Below are 19,881 nucleotides of genomic sequence, written 5' to 3'. Positions count from 1 at the left end.
TACACACTTCTTTCCTCCCAAGTCAAAGTCATCTTTCTCGGGAAGGGAGGCGTATGAGTGGACTTTAGACCGTCAGCTTCCTAAACATCTGATGAGTGATTCCTCTCAATCCAAAAATTTGGCAGCAGAACTTCAGGATGCAGGCTTCAATTGCTCGTCTGGGGGAGATATCCCTACAGAGCTGCTAACTCTTGACTCGCTGCATGACTTGCAGGATTCTTCGTCTCCATTTTTAATCACTCATTCCCCTTGTGAGCTGCCTTCATTGCAGAAAACAGCAGTCTCATGTCCCCCCCCTGCTGGCAAGAGACGATCCTATGATGGAATTGATCCTATGATGGAATCGATTAAAGCCTACATCGTTGAGACTAACAGCCTATTGACAACACTGGTCCAGGCTATGGGATTACTCTTAAGTAACAATTCTAATGACTCTGGTAGACATTCCAGCTCATCTGCTTCTGTATGCTCAACCAAAACAGCCTCCAGAAGGACCTCAAAGGCACACTGTTCCACCAAGTCGGCGCCAACAAGACCTCAAAAAAAATCTAAAAACATCAAGAACACCAAACTTAAACCAGGGAAGAAAATGAATTTCAAGCCTTTATTCAAACTCCTAGATCCCCCTACAAAACCCTCCAAGACAACTTTGCGCCATCATGGCATAGACAACCAGAAATCCTCCACCCAGAGGGCCGTTCCTAGGGACAATTGCTACTATGACCATCAAGCTGTAAGACCCAGAGAACCCTCTGGAGGGAAAGGTCCATCTTCAAAGGCTAGCCCTGCAAGACAAGCCCCCAAGCTTGTTCCACCCAGACTGAGCATTCTTCACTCCACAAAGAACCAACCGCCCTCCCATCAAGCACTAATCAGGCAGGAAAAATCCCTACCCACACTCAGACCAAAGATGAAACTTATTCCAACTATACCTTCTTGTGCATCTCAAGGCCCTCCCTCTTGGAACTTAGTATTACAACCAAAGAAGCTTGTTGTCATATACCACCAAAAGGATCTTGAAACTTGTCCGTCCTTTCCAAATATTTCTTTTTTAGACCTTAGTTTTAGCCGTGTCCTTAAGGCTACTCATAGACAGAGTTTTATTAACCACATGACTAACCTCTCCCCAACCCATTATCTAATTTTTCCAATCCAGAGCTACCTCATTGACAACATAAAGTATGTTCTCCTAATTTTACTCGCCCATGCCCCCTACCCCAATCCTTACACCCTAAACAGGTCAAACCAAATGCCATACTTAATTTCCTCTCCTGGAACATAGCCGGCTGCTCGTCTAAATCCAAACTCCCTGATTTGATATCTTATCTCTCCCATTTTGATTTGATTTTCCTCCAAGAAACCTGGGCAGTCGACTCAATTATTCTTGAAGATTTCTCCACCTTCGATCTTCCCGCAGCCATACCCAAGGGCAAAGGCAGGCCCAAGGCAGGACTTGCCATCTTATATGCAACCTCCTTGGCTGCTACCATCGTTAAACTCCCCCCTGTGGATCCATGGCCATGGCTGCTATACTAAAACTTAACGATCTTTCATTATTATTAATCAACATTTATATTCCACCTTTCTCAACCAAGAGAGATGTTTCTGAAGCCTGGGAGTCCCTAGAGGCCTATATCCTGGATATTGAATTGCGTTATCCACATACTCCTCTCATTTTAATGGGAGATTTTAACGCCAGGATAGGACCAAACAATTCCACCCTGTTTTCCTCTTATCTCTGGGAAGCCACAGAACTCATTGATATATGGTCCTCCTATGAATGGTCTTCCAAAGATCAAAAGGCAAACCACGGAGGTACCCGCCTGCTTCTCATGGCGGGCTGCTTTAACCTCTCAATTCTGAATGGCCATAGCCAGCACGATGGCTGTGCTGAATTTACTTATATTTCGGGCCGGGGCAGTAGTCTGGTCGACTATGCCCTGGTCTCCTCTATATCTAAAGATGTTGCCCACTTCTCAGTGGGCTCCAGACTGGAGAGCGACCACCTCCCACTGTTGCTGTCACTCTCAACAACTGAGCCAGTTCATCTAAAACCCATTCCCTCATACAATAATAATTCAATCCATACTAGAAAAAGAACAGCTAAATGGTCTCAGGCCACATCAGATAGATTAGCTGCCTTCCTGGTATCCTCCCCTGCTCAGGAGCTCAAAGAACGCGTAACGAGGTCTACTGACCCACAATCCAAACTTGCCGCCTACTCTGATCTGACCCTTGTCTTGGACCCTTTCTTAAAACGTACCTTCCCTCCCCCCAGGTCCCACGGTTCATATCGCACGAGTAGTTGGTTTGACAACGAATGTGTTGAAGCTAAGAAAAATCTGAGGAGGATCTACGACTTATATAGAACAAGTAATTTAAACCATCTCCCGCCGGAATACTATGTCACTAAGCATGATTACAAATCTCTCTTGCGCCTTAAAAAGAGACAAGCTATACATGCAGGGTGGAAGTCATTAATAAATGCTGCTGAACTAAAAGACTCTAAGATGTTTTGGGCCATGGTCTCAGACTCTCTCTCTTCCCCCAACCCAATTGCCTGCCATATTCCCCCCCATGTATGGGAAAAACATTTCTCAGACATGTTCAAGGAATCCACAGTAACACCCCATACATGATTAACTGCCCGGCTCCTTCAGATCATTCCCTTTGGTTTCCCGTCACACAGGATGAGATTATCTCACTTATCAATAGATTGAAGTCCGGTAAAGCTCCTGGCCCCGATTCTGTTCCCCCAGATCTATTGAAGTCACAATCTTCATGGTGGGCCCCTCTTCTCTCCAATCTGTTTACTTGGATAAATACTTCTGGCCTTATTCCATCTTCATGGCTTGAAGCCACTGTGATCCCCATTTACAAAAAGGGACCCAAGGATAATCCCAAGAATTACAGACCCATCAGTTTACTATCCACGGTTGGGAAACTGTATGCCAGATATCTTAACGATAAACTGACTACATGGATAGAGGAGGAATCCATTCTTGGCCCCGAACAGGCAGGTTTTCAAAAAGCTAGATCCACCATCGACCATTGCATTCTCCTAAGACACCTTGCCGAAAAATACACTAGCCCCCTAGGTAATGGTCTCTACGTGGCCTTTATTGACCTTCAAACGGCCTTTGACTCAATACCTAGAGACAGGCTCTGGACAAAACTTCTGAAAACATCTATCGATAAAAGACTTTTATTTCTCATTTACCAACTTTACCAACCTTCTACCTTTAGGGTCCAGTGTAGATCTGCTGGAACCATGACTAACTCCATTCTAGTCAATAGGGGAGTAAGACAAGGTTGCATACTGGCCCCCACACTTTTTAATCTCTATTTGAATGATCTCAGTTCCTACTGCCAATCCACCAATTTTCATCCTCCCAAAATTGCAGACCAGGCCTGTCCCCTATTACTATACGCCGATGATACGGCCTTACTATCCCTATCCAAAATAGGCCTCAGAAGGCTCTTTCGCACCTATATGGCTTATTGTGCCTCCAACCACCTGACCATCAACTTCTCTAAAACGAAAATTCTGATCTTCTCCCCGCGGCTAGCTACATCAGTCTGGAGAATTAATGGCCAGAGGATTTCCCAGGTGCGGGAATATAAATACCTGGGGATCACATTCCATTCTTCTTTATCCTGGTCCCCCCATATACGTTCCTCCGTTGCCGTGGCTAGGGCCACAGCCAAAGCGCTATTACGCTTTTACTTTTCCAAAGGCGGCCAATTTGTCCCTGCAGCCACCAGGGTCTTCGCCGCCAAGATTTATCTCCCAACTTCTGTACGGAAGTCCAGTATGGTTCCTTAATATCTGTCCCAAAATAGAGGCGATCCAATCCAATTTCCTCCGTTCCATCCTAGGTGTCCCTCGCTGCGTGTCCAACGCAGTTTTGAGACTTGAGACCGGGATGCCCTCCCTAGAATCTCTTGCCTGGTCCCGAACATTGTGTTTCTGGGCCAAGCTGGCCAATTCCAATCTTGTGCAGGGATATCTCTCATTCATCCAGTTGGACTCCTTCAATACCTCCTGGGCTAAACTGATCCTGCATAAATTTTCTCCTCTTGGCCTCCCCGGGAGTCATTAACGCCCCTGGATTCAATCTCAATTAAAGCTGCCATCAATAGGAGACTAAGAGATATAGATCTACAGCAGGATACAGCTAACGCCGCCAAGATATGTTCCCCTTTATATTCTGGGTTAAGGTTTTTTACTCCCCTCCCTGCTCCATACTTTGAATTTGTTGACCTTCTGTGTTATAGATTAGCCTTCACTAGGGCCAGGCTTAATTGCCTAACATCAGCCATTCTTGAAGGCCGCTATCGGGGCATTCCGCTCGCTCAACGCCTTTGCTCTTGCCCCTTTAATGAAATTGAATCCCTTTCACATGTCCTTTTTACCTGCCCCTTATATTCTATTCCACGTGACAAGCTTTTAAAACCTCTGATTGCAAATTTCCCACAATACAGAACAATTCCCGACCAATTACAACTTCTCCTAGCTGGTACTGACAAACTCATTTCGCTTAGGGTCGCCAAGTTTCTTCATCTGGCTCAATCCATACGTGGTGAAAATGTCACAAACCCCTAGCGATGACAGATCGCACGCTTTCACACCTTCTTATTTTAATTTTACATGTCTGTAATTTTAATTTTATTATGCAATTTTATGTATAACGGGTCATTGACTGTACAATAAATATTGATTGATTGGTAAGCCATCTGTTCCTGGTGGTTTCCTGCTGAAATGTATTCTGGTGGAGTCCAGTCCCATATATGTCTACTCTGAATTAAGCCTCATTGAGTTAAATAGTAAGTATATAGGATTGCAAATTAATTTTTACCTCTGAAAGGAATGCGCTGTAGAATTTAAGAGACATACTTTTCTGGACATGTTTGAAACAGGTGGGTAGGTGGGAAGGGAGTTGTGTTAATCTAATTGGGTCTTCAACATAGTGCCCTCCAGATGTTGTTGGACTGCAGCTCCCATCAATCTTAGACAACATAACCAATTATCAGGGATGATGGAAATTGTAGTCCTACATCATCTGGAGGGCACCAGGTTGACTATCCCTGGTCTGTAAGGCCCCACAAGTAGCTTTGTTGTTTGTTACAATATATACAAGAACATAAGAAGAGCCTGCTGGATCCACCCAGTGGGCCATCTAGTCTAGCATCCAATCAGATGCCCTAAAGGGAGGCCCACAAGCAGGACCTGAGTGCATGAGCAGCACTCTCCTCACTTGTATTCCCAGCAACTGATATTCAGAAGCATGCTGTCTCTGGCATTGGAAGTAGAACATAGCCATCATTGCTAGGTGCCGCTGATAGCTTTATCCTCCATGAATTTGTGTAATCCTCTTTTAAAATCATCTAAGTTGGTGCCTGTCAGGACCCCTCCCGTGGTCACCACCCTGTCATGGTCCCACCTCAGGGTCCTGCTCTCCAAACAGTTCTCTCACCGGCCCTAGCACAGATCTCTCAAGATCCCACTGCTAGGCAGCAGCACCTGACACTCTCTGTAAATAATATTGCCTTGAGACTGTGCCTTAGTCTTCTCCTGGCCTATTGTTACGTTGTGTCTGGATGCACTTACAGGCTTCAACCCCCCTGTATCTTTGTGCCTATAAAGATTAGAGCCCTGGTTTGTTTTGGATACCTGCTGAAGTTACACTATCTCTCTACTGCTGCCACCACTGATACTGTTTCCCAACCTTGGTATATGCCCTGCCCACCCTTCTGGTCTGTGAAACCCAGCCAAGGATCAGGTGTTTTGGTAAACCAAAAACTATTTATTTATTTACACAGGGAATAATAAGATTACTTACAGGTTCAGTCAACATGCGTGTGGTTTCATAAGATGTGTTACTCTTGATATTTCTTAGTCATAAATAACCTGCCTCACTACCCACCTAAATACAATCCACCCCTCCAAAACCAGCCACCACCCTCTCCAAAACCCCCTCAGCACCGCCTCACAACTGTCATCCTCACATTTATACCTTCAGACACCCATACACTCAGCCAATCACCATTCCATCATCAATATTCCAACTCATGTACCCCCCCTCTCACTCAGTCTACTTACCACATATATTCTAATAAACCCGCACTTACCGTATTTATAGTATTACATTTACAGGGGCATTACAGTGCCCATCACTGCTTCTTGTGGTAGCAAATTCCATAGCTTCACCATATGCTGTGCAAGACTACATTTTTAATTGCAGGAGAAGGAATAACGTTTATTCTTGTGGATTACTTTTGATATGTGCATTTTCTGTTTACCTACATTGTCTCAAGTTCTACCTCTGACAGTTCAGTCATGCATGCATGTCTACCCAATGAGTTCAATGGGACTTACTCCCAATTAAGTATGTACAGGATTAAGTTACCTCCAAGTTATACAATTGACAAAAAAAGGCAGAGAATAAAGTACTAAAGTTTGCATTTTTCTTTGATGATAGGAGATTGCCATATAGATAAAAATGTGTTTCAGTTGAAAGGGGTGCTGTGGTATTTTTTACAGAACAACACAGGCATGCCTTCAAGTGCTGCATAGAACGCCTGTTCAGTACTGGTGGCAACGTAATGACTGTAAAAAGACATTCTTTGTCTGACGTGCTCCTTGAGCAAAGATGAGACATAACAGAAATGTAAAAGCAGCATTTAAAGTGTAAGATTAGATTTCGAGTGAAAAAGTATATATGTGTTGGGTTATCACAATTGCTGGGGTGGGGGGTGGATGTGAGATTCTGTTATGCCATTGTTATTTTTAAGGATTAAAAAAATATTTTACTATCCTCTGTGTATGTGTGTTTATTTTTAATGTTGTTTTAGGCTGCTTAGATGTGCAGCAGCCAAGGCCAGCACCTTGTAGGCACTCCATTTTTTTAAAAAAAGTAACTTAAGTGTAATTGTAGTGATTACTTTTAAGTAACGGTGAAGTAATCAGTTCCTTTCAGAACAATTGTAATGGTAATTTATTACTTTTGGGGGCAGGGCTGGCTCCAGACATGCTGGGGCACTTGGGCACCAGCTTGCCCCAGGCCCTGGCGTGCATGCACTCACTCACTCACTCTCTCTCACACATACATACACACCTACCTGTCTCTCGCAGGGAGGGAGCTTCTTCCGCCCACCCATTCGCTGGCTCCATCTGTCCTGTCTTTTGCAGCTGCACGGGCTGCTACATGCGCACATTGCTGCCATCAATCAAGATGACGCCGGAGACGTCAACCTTTTAGGGAAACCTCGCCCACCATCTTGGTTAATGGTAGTCCTGCACATGCAGCCTCAAAAGATAGGAGAGACGGGTGGGCGGAAGCTCCCTCTCTGTGATCCTCGGCAGCCACTCTCCCCAATCTTGTTGAGAGGTCCTGGCACCAGGGTCCGACCTGGCCGCCCTTTGGGACCAGCCCTGTTTGGGGGCCATGTAACAGTAATTATAATTTAATACTATTTAAAAGTAATATTCCAAGCTCTGATCCTAACCTTATCTTCTGAGAAGTCCTGTTTAGTTCTATGGGGCTTAGTCCCTTACTAAGTGTGTTTAGAACTGCCGCCTTCAGGGGCAACCATCTTTATTCCTAAGTGTTCCCGTCTAACATCTCCACACTAGGCTTTCTTCCTACAGTGGCCATCTGGTGACTGGCCTGGCCTGAAGGCACTTATACCTTCTTGCCAGAAGCAACTAGGCTAGATTAATGTACCCTACCCAGGCTCCATAAACAGGTGAGAAGGAATGATCCTGTCACTTTAGCTGGACCTGGAAACACCCTCATTTAGCTAAGATTTCTATCTTAATTTCCAGTCAGATAATTTTTTTGAGTGGTATGCAGCAAGCAACTTAATGTATCATGCTTAATAACATGATACTTGATGCTTAACGTATCATGCTTAGTGACATCACTAGGGTTAGGGCCTGCCCCTGAAATCTCAGGGTTTGGGATGCTGCTGACCTGACTACCCTAAATGAAGTGGCATTCAAATGACTTATGTAGTGCAATCCTATACATGTTTACTTTGAAATAAATTCCATTGGGTTAAAGAGGTCCCCCTCCTTAGTACATGTTTTTAGAATTGCAAGATAATCGGCATATATGCAGTCTGTTTGTTTTTAACTAATCTCCTCCTATCTCTCTGTGACTGAAATGAAACTGACAAAATGATGCAATGGAAATGTCCTATATAACCAAACTGAAATACTGGATATGGCACCAAAGATTATAGGACCAGACCAAATACCATTCCAGATTTGCTTGCTCACTTGTTATCAAATTCTGTGGAGTATTTTTATTCAGACTAATTAAAAATGGTAGTAAGTTCTGTAGGGTACAAAAACCATTCAAAACCATTTATTTTTAATTATTTCTAGTTCTGAGATTTCTGTCTTGTGGGAGGAAATTGATGAGATCCACCACTTTTAAAAATATTTTTAATTGCAAAAAAGGAAATACAAAGTAAAATAGTTAAGGGAAAGCCATGCCCAGCACAAGTAATCTTTGACCAACTGCTTCAATCAAGTTTCACAACTTTTTTGTACATTTTAGTTCCTGCAAACATTAACACATAATAACAAAGCATGTTAAAATACATGAATAAACATTAATTACAAGCATTTTTCCAAATTGTTTAGTGTTTATACTCTTTGTGACCTTTATTAAAATCATTTTTGCATAGACTTCACATACTGTGATTTTCAAAGATATTCTTAGACCCACTTATTTTTGCATTGTGGATTATTCTTTTGGTCTTTCAAGGCTATATATTTTAAGTTAAACACAAGATGCTCTTGGAGTGGGGAGAGCTATGTAAACTCCAGCCAGTTATGTTAAATTCTACAAAAATTAATTCTTAACAATAAGCCTGAAACTGCTGGAATTCAACTAAGCGGTGTGTCTTTTACACAATGCTGCCTCTTAGTGGCAGCCCAAATAAAGTAGAAAAATCAGTTACAAAGTGGCGACTATACCTTTGAAAAGTGGATAAAAAATTGATACCAATTACAGTATACGTTTTTAGTAACCACAGGTCTCTCTCTCTCCCCCTCATTCCACTTTAAGCAGCGGAAGACAGATTTTGTCCCAACAGGCATAAAAGGACATGCATGACCAAACAAGTATTGCTTGAGCCCTTTATTGAAAGGAATTCCTACAATATAGCAAACAGAATTATCTTAACCCCTTTCATATGAGGTAGGTATAAATATTTCCACTCTTCAGACAAGAAAACTGATATACAGCGTTAAGAGGTGATAAAAATTAAACTTTCAAAATTTGGCTAAAAACATCTTTACAGACTGTCATCCAAAATTAAACAAAGATATTTTTTTCATTTTACACACACATAAAAGTTCAACAAGCTTTACTAGTGGTGCATAGCATTGCAGAACTGGGAATAAGATATGTCTAGTTCCTAGCTGTGCTCCAGTTAGTCTAAAATACTCATAAGAGCATTTTTACAATATAGAAATCTCACCCAGTTCTACAGTGTTTTTGAATATAAATTCTCATATAAGTAACCTGTCAACGCATCATACCTATTCAAATGCAGTGCTAATAATATAAGTGGTAACATAATAGATGACCCCTTATAAAATTATTCCCTAAAGTTATCTGCATATCTACACTATTGGCTTCAAGTGTAATTATGCTAATAATGGCTTCTGCTGCAAGTAAGAAATGGCAGCTTGGTTAACAATTATCTATCTAGACCAGCAATAAACATAATTGTGTTGAGCTAAAAAAGTATGCTGTGTTTAAAAAGAGGTGCCTCTTGGGCACTAGCATAGCAGGAACCACTCTTTGAGTTAGCAATGGTATGAAAAGGTCCCTAGGAACTCCAAGGAAACATTTATAGCAAAGCCTGTGTTTATTTAGGATGCTGTGTTTAGATTCTCTATAGAGAACCCAAACTACATGGCAAGGGTGGAGAGTGGGAAAGACACTGAAAAATGAAATAATTCCTGATTGGAATAGTAACATAATAAGAGTGCAGTAAAGTTTTTCAAATAGCAGGCTAGACTGATGCAATCTAAAAGCCTCCTCAGTACACAACTGCATTTAATAGGCTGGATACAGGTGGGGCATGACAGTAACCACTCTAATCTGCAACAAATAAAGTTAAATTAAAATAATTTATTGTTAAAAGGTAATTATGAAATACGCATGCCAGTTCCACTAAAAATAAGATATATTTTGCCAACTCCCTTGTCCAATGTTTGCTTTACAATATGTAATATATATAAAACCAACAGATGTACCACTGAATAATTCCATGGACTCCAAGATACTGATAAAATCTTGTGAACTATAAAGCTGGCACAAATTCTCAGATAAAATCCAATATAGTGGGAAAATGAGTTGTGAATTTAATATTTTTTCTAACAACTCAAGGTCAGATTTTGGAGATCAGCCTCCAAGTTTTCTAAAATCACAAATGTATGTATGCTTCTCTGAGGAAAATCCATGTGAATATAGATAATCTATACGAATAAAGTATTTTTATAATGAAATGGTATAGATGACATGGAAATGAAAAAACATTTTATGTCTTCTGTAAGACTGTCAGCAGCAACCTTTTAAAAAAGTGATAAATTACCTTATTCATCATTTGCACCATTTATCAGGCTATAGATCAAGGGATTTCTCAGAACTATGTTATCACTTAAATATAATGGATTCTGTGTAACTGTAACAGCTTTATGGTATTCTGTTTTCAGCTTTTGATTACTAGTTTAAGTTTTATCTGCCAGGCTTTAGATTAAGACAATGTTTTTTCCCCCTATACCCAGTAGTGTAGTGGCAAATTCAGAAGAGCACGGCCCCTTCATGATAGTCACAGCCACGCCAAGCTCCCTTCCTGTCTTTTTTTTTGCTGCTGAGTTGAGAATGAGATCCTTGTTAATGCCTTCCCCCACCACAACAAATGTTCCTACAAGTCAATGAGCGTGAAAGTGGAGCATGTTAGCTCATCAAAAGAGTCTTCTCAGTGGCTGACTCACCTCCTTTCACTCTGATTCACTCCAATGAGCAGGAAAGGATAAGGAAGCACGTTAGAAGACTCTTCTTAGAGGCTACCACTCTCCCCTTTCATGCTGATTGACTCATAGGATGCTGGAGACATAGACGCTGCTGGGACCCTGCTCCTAAAAAAGGTGTCTAAGACTCCTCGAGACCCTGGACAACAACACCCCTGCCTACACTTAGAGAAAAGTAAGTTTGCCACTGAGTCAAACATTTCCATTTCATTCTAGAACTCTTCTTATAAGGTGTTTAGAATATCTGGCCTGGAATTAAGACTTTACTGAAGTTTTTTTTAAAACTGCAGCAGTTTAATAATAGTTCCTATGCTCAAGTTTGCCCTGTATTAATAAAAGTTGGGGGGACGAAATTTTATAAGTTCTCTCACCAGCATTAAAAATGTGAATTGGTTATTATTACAGAGACCACCTCAAGCCTCTGATCAAAACGTTTTTTCCCTAATTCCAACTACAAAGGGTTTTGCTTAAGTACTTAATAGTGTGAAAAAAGCACTCTGCACAGGAATGCACCTTATACAAAGTCAGATCATTGGTCCGTCTGGCTCAGTACTGTCTGTACTTACTACCAGCAGTTTTCCTGTGTGTGTGTGTGTCTCTCTCTCTCTTCACCCCTGGGCAAGGCTCATCATGGAACTGAACCTGGCTCTTCTCACGCCCTATATGAGAATAATATCCCTACATCAACAATCCAGACAGATGCTCAGAAACTATTCCTGCATGTTACTCTACAATGTCAAGTACATGCTCCAGGGATGGCACTGAAATTAGGTTCTGGAGCTCTAGTACTAACCTAACCCTGAAGTAGGAGAAGTTAAATTTGGTATGCTGGCAGTTCTTAAGCTTAATTTCATATTTGAACCAAAGTGGGAATAGTTTCCTACAATTCAATGAAAGATCATTTACATTATTAAACATATTCTATTGTGGAACTCATACAAAAGCAAGTTAAGCATCAAAGAAAACAAAGTAACAACCCTTACTATTTAGCCTGCACAAACTACATTTATATTAAAGGGGCTTGAACTAAGTCAGTGCTTTGAACACTGGGATGCAAGCCTCAGTGGCTTTCAAAGGAATTTAGTGCCTAATCATAAAATCTGCTTTTAGTGCCAAATGGGGAGAAGTATACCAGTAGTGACATCAGAACATTACAAAACCTGACTATGTGCTACACCGCTAGGCAATGCATGCAACAGCACATGGGGCAGATTTAGTGCTGGGGTGCCATAAATCAACTGTAATCTACAGCACTTTCAACAAAATAATTTGTTTTTGAATAATAAATATGCAATTGTTTCTCACTTGTAGTTCATAACCCATGCAACGTCCCTCAATGTTGTGGGACTGTTATGGAGACATCACGTGTTCCAAGCTCTCAACTTACAATACAGTATTTCCTCACTAGGAAAATTTGCTCAAAATAAGTGTATGTTGGGGGACAATCTAATTAATTTCACTGCAGTCTTCTGAGTTTGTCTAGTCAGTTTTGCTGCCGTATTGTTTTTTTTGTTTAATTTCTGGAAAGGTCTGTAACCCATAGCCCTCAACTACAAGAGGCACTCTAGATGTTAGCTTTAAAAACTAAAAGAAAAAAGTGAATGATGCAGGAAAGAGTTTTGCTATCTCTTCTAGCAGAATTTGTGGTTATTCCTTGCAGCAACTCATTGATGATGTGAGGATATATCTACCACGATCTCTTTACAGAGATATGTAGGAGTATTGTATTTGCTAAGGCTATACATGCACTAGGAACTTGCGTACTTTGTGTGGAAAAGCCATTAAGAAAAGGAAAGTTCCTCCTGTGAAGAGAAGCAATGAAAGCCAAATCATCTGGATTTTTCTAGAATAAACTTTTTAAAACCCAATATTGGATTGAAATAAACTCTTAAGACCCTCCCCCCAATTCAATATTCATTAACAATCTTCCTGTTGGTTCTTATTCTATGATACTTATCCAGTGCTGAACTAATCTGGAAATACTTCTGGAAATAGCATGCAGGTTTTGTCTGCATCAAAATGTATTACTCCACAATTATGTAGCAAGGCAAGAAGAATACTGAATGTACAATTTCTAAGTATAAATAGAAAAGAATCCACAAGGCAGGAAAAAAACAATTTCTTCAATTTATTTTAAATTATTTGTTGTTCTACAACCATGAATTCTTTCCGCCCTTTTCTGTGCTTTGTTGTAGGATCTACTGTTCTTGTTAGTGTACAGTTTCTAAGTATGCCTGCGCAAGGACATGTCCACACACATCACCATACTGTTGGGAGTTACCATACTGCAGAAGCAAGTAATTATTGATTTTTAAAAATTGTGTTACTGTTTCAAATGAAATGTAAGAACTCAAGACTCTTCCATTTAATATTAACAGACCTTAGAGACACTTTTCCAATATATTTATGTTGACAGGTCTGAGATAACTAAGTGGTCTGACTTTTCTTCAATTTCAGGTAGAGGTAAGAGTTCATCGGTTTCATAGTCATCCTCAAAAGATCTACAAAAAAGAAAAGAACAAAGACATTAAGAATGTAGATTGTTTATGTGTTTGGTTATAAATGTCTAAAGGTTTTCAGTTAGATTTTTTGTTAGTGGATAAAACAGATATAATACAAAAACAGTGGAGTCTTGTGGCAGCGAAAGAGAAACAATTTTTATGTCATAAATCTGAGGTAGTAACTTCAGTTCATACATTTATATATTTACAGAGGGGCATAGAGGGGAGAAATGTAACTGGTGGGCCCAAATGGCCTTGAAATGCAAGAGAAACAATATGTAAGAATCCTGTGTAAAGAATAAATGCATAAAATGCAAAAGCTTTCATCAACATTTGGTATCATTGTTTACCATTTCACTATCTATATGTGTGTGTGTTCATATATATACATACATGCATATATTGTATATAGTTACACATTTAAAGGGGTGTACTGTCTCTGAAGCCAATTTCTCTGTCCCCACAACTGCTTCAGAGGGGAAGGAAGACCCTCCCTCCCTTTGCTCCTCAAGCAACTATTGCAGAAAGGTTATTTTAGGGCTGGAGACAGCATGCCGAAGAGTATGCTGCCTCTGAGCCAACCTGTGCTCAGATGATACAATCTCATTCTGTCCCTGCTGAAGGGTAGTCTGTGTGCCACCCTCTTTGCCTGAGATATTCTCCAGTGGCATAGGCAAGTACAGATCTGCCATTCATTGCTGGAAACAAACATTTTAAGTTATAGCAATTTTCTGTGTCAAAGCCTGGCAAAGTATTGTTATGAGCATGGGGGGTTGGAATGGATGATTTCTGTGAGTCACCTTTCCAACCTCTGATGTGGAATCCTATGCCGTGGGGGCTGGCTCTGCTAGCCAGATGAATCTCCTTTGTTAATCAAATAGAGTAAGGTAAGATAATGGGCTAATCAGTTGCCTAGCAACGGTGAATGGGCTAGGAAGACCCCTTTTGTGATTGAAACTCTTCTGGAGGAGAGCCTCTTCCCCCACTCCTGGGAGCTAGCAGAAGTTGTGTTTGTAGTTTTAGTGTGTGCTACAGAATGGCTGGGGCTGCAGGCATGCAGAGAGGCTATCCCTCTGCATCATGGCTATAGGATGCCCCTGCACCCAGATGGAAAAGCTGGATATTGGACTGCTGATGCCTTGAACCCCTCCATTCTTGAGCTCAGGTTGGAATGTGTGTAAATAAACAAACTATATTTCATAAAGACACTGTAGTCTCCGCTGACCTTCTTCCCAGAGGAAACCAAACCCTGGAGGGGCACAGGGACCCTCGAAATCTCATCGCTTAGAGATTGGGGGAGACGCGCAACAGTATTATAAAATAAAACATAAGAAAACCAAGTCTCTTCTCCATTTTCTGTCAAGGCTGAGTTCCCTCAGGGTCACTTTATTTTTAATATGCCATGGAAGCATTCATATACATGGAGAATTCATCAATAATGCACAAGCCCTTTGGTTGAAGTACAGATTGTAACATTTCTGCCTGCATAGTTTAGAAACAGTTCAGCTAATTGCTTTGACATTTTGTGGATAGAGCAGCAAACAGTATAATGGTCAACTAAGAACTGACACCCTGAATGACTTGGGTCAGGCACTGTGTCTCTGTGTTCCTTGTCATAGTCACTTCCTCTCATATTTTGTACTAACATTCCACTTGTACTGACATTCCAAGGTTGGTTATTTAGTAACATTGTTCTGTTTTAAAAGGTATCTTCTTAATTTTATTTCAAAATAACTTTTTGTCTTCAATCATATGAGTTTTGAGGCTTCTAGGAGTGGCAAGTACAATCAGATTTTACAGGTATCAACACCCACCCTTCTTGTAACTGTTCATTGCCAGACTCTTCAGCGACAAGAATTTCATACTCCTCAGCAGCATATCTGTCCCAGTCAGAGGGTTCAGGGCCATCATTCTCAACATCCTGATGAAATGCATGAGAAGGAAACATAAAACTAAACATAGTCTTGTATCAAAATTGTGATTTAAGTAGTTTTTCACTTTTACATAACACACATATTTGTGATGGCTAGGATGCCGGAAACTAAAGATGTAAATAAAAATGTAAACATTGTGTCAGGGCAATGATCATTCACTTCCCTGCTAATCTACATGGAGCCTCCTTCAAACACCATGATAAATTCAAACTGTGAAGCATACAAAACCACTGAAGACTATAGAAAGAAAAAGGGAAAACAGATTATTATTTTTGTGTGTATGTTTATGTATACACTTGAAGTTATTCCCTCAAAGTACTGGATTGAGATGTTTCTGTCTACAATTTAAAACAATTTACATCTAAAATAGAAGGGATACATATTATAACTTTAAAAATTGTTTATATTTAAAACTTGTAATGAAAGAAAGTTCCAAATTCTTTTCAAATGGATTTTTAAACCGTTGAATAAAGATACAGGGATTGACTTAAAGTTGTTTCTTGGAGGATAGGATCGGTAGCCTGCCTCTTACTGTCCCTTCCAGCTCAAACAATTCTAAGAATGTTAGCTGTTTAAGCTCAGAAAGGAGATGTTTATATCCTACTTGATGTCCTAAATTTGTAGAAGCTATGTATTCTGTCTAATAGTTGTCATTGAATTGGATAAACTACTTGCCAAATCACATTCAATTAAAAGTCTGTATTTCTCTGTTCCTCTGAAATGTCTACTGAAAAACCTGTGACATACAGACTTTCCTTCCATTTTTGTATGTTACTTATTTACCACTTTTAGGGGTTAAGGAAGAAGAATACAGGCTAATGTATAATGGCCTAATGGCACCAAGCAAGCAGGACTTTAATTATTTAATATCTGCATAAAATGCAGAAATGTCTTGTAATTGCTCTGCAAACTGTCCCTGGTGCTGGGTCATAGAATGAAATATTTCCTTGTTGCTTGCCCAAATATCCTACCCCAGATACTGTGTTCATTTAATCTAGTATTTTCCCTTTTATTTTTTCTGGGGTTATTAGGCGTACATTTCGGGAAATTTCTGTTCTTAATATGTAGTATTGGCCATCACCACTATATCTGTTTATTGGGAACTTCATGAAAGCATTCACCTCTTGTACCTTTTCACAGTAATTTTTTTCCTTTCCTTCAGAGCAATCACTATTTTGGAACATAACTGCTTTGTACCTTTTGCACAGCAAAGGGATCCCGCTGTTCATTGTCCAAGTACTTTTCCAAGTTAAAAAATGTGTTGTAAAATACATGAGCCATTCTGCATCTTTTCAAGTCTCGCAGTGTTACCCTTCCTGAAAAACCAACAAACGTTATTTCAGTAGCAATCTAGCAGTCCTCAGTGAGAGTGAGATGACAAGGCCTCTGGCTTAGGTATGGGGGGGGGTTGTATTTTTAAATCTATGTAATCCACCTTGGGGTCCTCATTCCAGGTGAGATAACAAAAATACATTTATTATTATTATCATTATCACCACCACCAGGAGCTAATTTAAATGAGTTGGCCAAAAAAGTATTTTGAAATAAGTCTCACAGATGTTTTGGTGGACAAGTGCCTTAAAGTGTGCTTTGACTTAATTTACATCACAGTTCAGATCTATGGGTGAGTGATCACCAAACAAATAGATTATGGCTCACCACACATTTGGAGAGCTTTTTAATACCATTTTTATTATTGGCATTAATAAATAATGGATGTGAACCTCTGCACCTACTTGTAGTGGCAACTCTAAACGCCTGGAGAGCTAAAAGGAAAGCCTGTATTGTGGTGGGAGTTGATTGCTCCATTTTTGTGATTACTCTGAATATTAACGTGGGACCTGATTAAGGGAGTAAAGTCTAGGAAGCTGGTAAAGACCACTGCTTCGCTCTGGGTCCCCCATACATGTGGAAACTTTTGTCTGCTTGAATCAAGTATGCCCCTGATGAAATGATCCTGTGACTACCATGAACACAAACAAGTGATACAGACAGAAAATGATGACTCTTGAAAGGAATCATAGCGATTAAATTCATATTCACATAACCTTACTCAACAAACTGATCAGCAGTGTAGATTAATGTGTATAAATGGGCCTTACCCTCACATTCTGGCTTTACTAGATCAAGCATTTGGCACAGTAAGTCATGGAATGGCAGTGGCTCAATGCCCATGGATTCCATCCTCTCACATTGTTCCTCATAAAAATACTCCAGTTCGTACATGGAGAGCATGCCATCCCCATCCAAGTCCATGCATCGGAACCAGTATTCAATACTAGGAAAGAGAGGAATGAATCAGATTTATTTGTTGTAGTGTTGGGGCAAGCAGTATTTCAACAAAGAACCCTTATTGGGATTGCTTTCATGTGCACAATGGAGCTTGGTCTACACTTTCATATAATGCCTTCCACTGGAAAGTGCTATCTAGAAATTCAGAGCATGAGCTAAGACATAAAATATCCTCAGTTGTTCAGTAGATCAAACCACTCTCTCCCCCATCTCTGGGAGGTATTTGCAGGGACAGAAGGGAGATTCACATTTAGCAGCAAAGGTATAATAAAATCCAGCATATAGAAGATGGGTAGACAAATTCAAAGTAGAAGTGAGGCTGTAGCGGTGAGGCCAATTAACTATTAGAACAAAGTGCTTCCTTAGGAAAACTCTTCACTATATGGGATCCCTTCTCAAGTGATCTTCAGGACATGGCAGCCACTGGAAAAGGACTCTTCTCTACTGCGGAAGTCATATGGAGATAGACACACTGTAGCTCATTCCCATGGCAGCACTACTCAGCTTATTGGAGGAACCTGAAGTGATTTTAGTGCTCCTGGCATCTCTAAATATTATTTTAGCTCTACCCTTACTGTGTACCATTAAATGTATTTTTGACAGTTTAATTTGAATATAAGCCAGGTTCCAATGCTGTGTTTCCCCCTTGGTGTCCCGCCGAAAATGTTTCTGGAGTTGTGGAGTCCTAAGGCAAGCCTGGTATGTGAGGAGGGGCTGCAGTAATGTGGAACTGGGGGAACTAGGGTGAGAGGCAGCTTGTGCAAGTGCAGCACTGGATACAAGCCATGTTGTTTTTCTTCTGTGGGACTCTACATGACATCGCTTTGTGTTCCTGCTGAAGCAATTGACTAGATTAGTGATACCATTGTGCATATTTAAATGAGAGTGTTTTGCCTGCCCCTTCCAAATGGTTTCTGTGACCATCCACCCAAATGTCCTTATGTGTGGATATGTCCCCATCATACTTAACCAGCTAACGTATTAATTGATGGTCTCCCCACACCCCGCATTGATGTAGAATTGCCAGGGTACATTTAGCCATGTAACTATCAGATCCTGTTTTCCTGAAGCTCACATAAAAATAATTAATTTTACCCAGTTTTCCAAGTCCAAAGCCTTCCCTCCCCCAAATTATTTATTTATATTCAAATTTTCACTTTCCCAGCCCCAACAGCTTACAGGCCAACTGTGCTGAGGGCAACCATGCTGTACTTCATATCTATCATGCCCACACTCCAACCCAGACTCACAACCAGTATCCCAACCTGGAAGAGATGACAATCAACACACCCTAAAGTAATATGAGCCAAGTTGGCAGATCAGCCAAAAGAAGAGGGAGGGAAACAACAATAGGAAATGGGGGGGGGGAGGAAAAGGCAGGGAATGTGGCAATAAGAAAGTGTGATGACTCCAATAGAACTTTAAGGATCTGTTCTCAGTTCATCCGACGTTTCAAAGAATTGCAAAGACATTCAGTTTGCTGCAGTGGAACTCTGTGTGGGCCATCTACACATTACATTTGTGTTTTTATATTGTGTTTTTTAAATAGCATGCTTGGGACTGGCCATGTCTCTTTCTTTTCTTTCCTTCCCATCACCAGTGCATTGTTAGCGGATGATACAGGGGGACTAAACTATAAGGCTATGGAAGGGCTGTTTTTAATATATATATATATATAGTTGTATAGATAATGTTAGGTACTTTATACAACAGAAAAGAGCAACAGGGCAGTCTCATTTGGCTGCAGCTGGACTGTAGTACAGAGGTTTATCCCTTTTGCCTGTTTTCCTGTCCAAAATGCCTTCCCAGCAGCTGTTATTTGCTCCTGGAATTATGCAACATATATCTTTAATTACCTGTAAATGTATGTATTTTGATTATGTTTCATTACACCACCTACTTTTTGAATGGCTTTTCTCACCTTGTGAGACTTCTTTTGTCTTCTTCAGAAATTAGAAACCATACAAAGTCTGCATAGCTCATCTGGTTCTCTTTGTGTACTTGAATTCCTCTGAAATATATAAAGAATATGTAGTGAAATCCTAAATAATCATGCAAATAATCAAAGACAGATTCAAAAACTCACTGAAGTTCATAT

At 40.4% G+C, this 19,881-nt stretch overlaps 1 protein-coding gene across 3 annotated transcripts in view; it reads right to left on the bottom strand.

Moving 5' to 3' along the window:
• Positions 1 to 13,164: 13,164 nt before the first annotated feature.
• PPP2R3A (protein phosphatase 2 regulatory subunit B''alpha) overlaps positions 13,165 to 19,881 on the bottom strand; it is a 64,923-nt gene continuing 58,206 nt past the window's right edge. For all 3 annotated transcript variants that reach the window (XM_061636500.1, XM_061636501.1, XM_061636502.1), the window contains 5 exons: positions 19,705 to 19,794; positions 17,594 to 17,769; positions 16,689 to 16,807; positions 15,372 to 15,478; positions 13,165 to 13,557 (listed from right to left, as the gene is read on the bottom strand). In XM_061636500.1, the coding sequence (XP_061492484.1) occupies positions 13,461 to 13,557; positions 15,372 to 15,478; positions 16,689 to 16,807; positions 17,594 to 17,769; positions 19,705 to 19,794 (589 nt within the window). In that variant the 3' untranslated portion in view covers positions 13,165 to 13,460. The remainder of the gene's footprint in view (positions 13,558 to 15,371; positions 15,479 to 16,688; positions 16,808 to 17,593; positions 17,770 to 19,704; positions 19,795 to 19,881) is intronic.

This window comes from Rhineura floridana, chromosome 7 (assembly GCF_030035675.1).
Source record: "Rhineura floridana isolate rRhiFlo1 chromosome 7, rRhiFlo1.hap2, whole genome shotgun sequence".
Classification (NCBI taxonomy): domain Eukaryota; kingdom Metazoa; phylum Chordata; class Lepidosauria; order Squamata; family Rhineuridae; genus Rhineura; species Rhineura floridana.
Note: the sequence above shows the minus strand (reverse complement) of the source record. Positions and strands in the feature narration are given on the sequence as shown.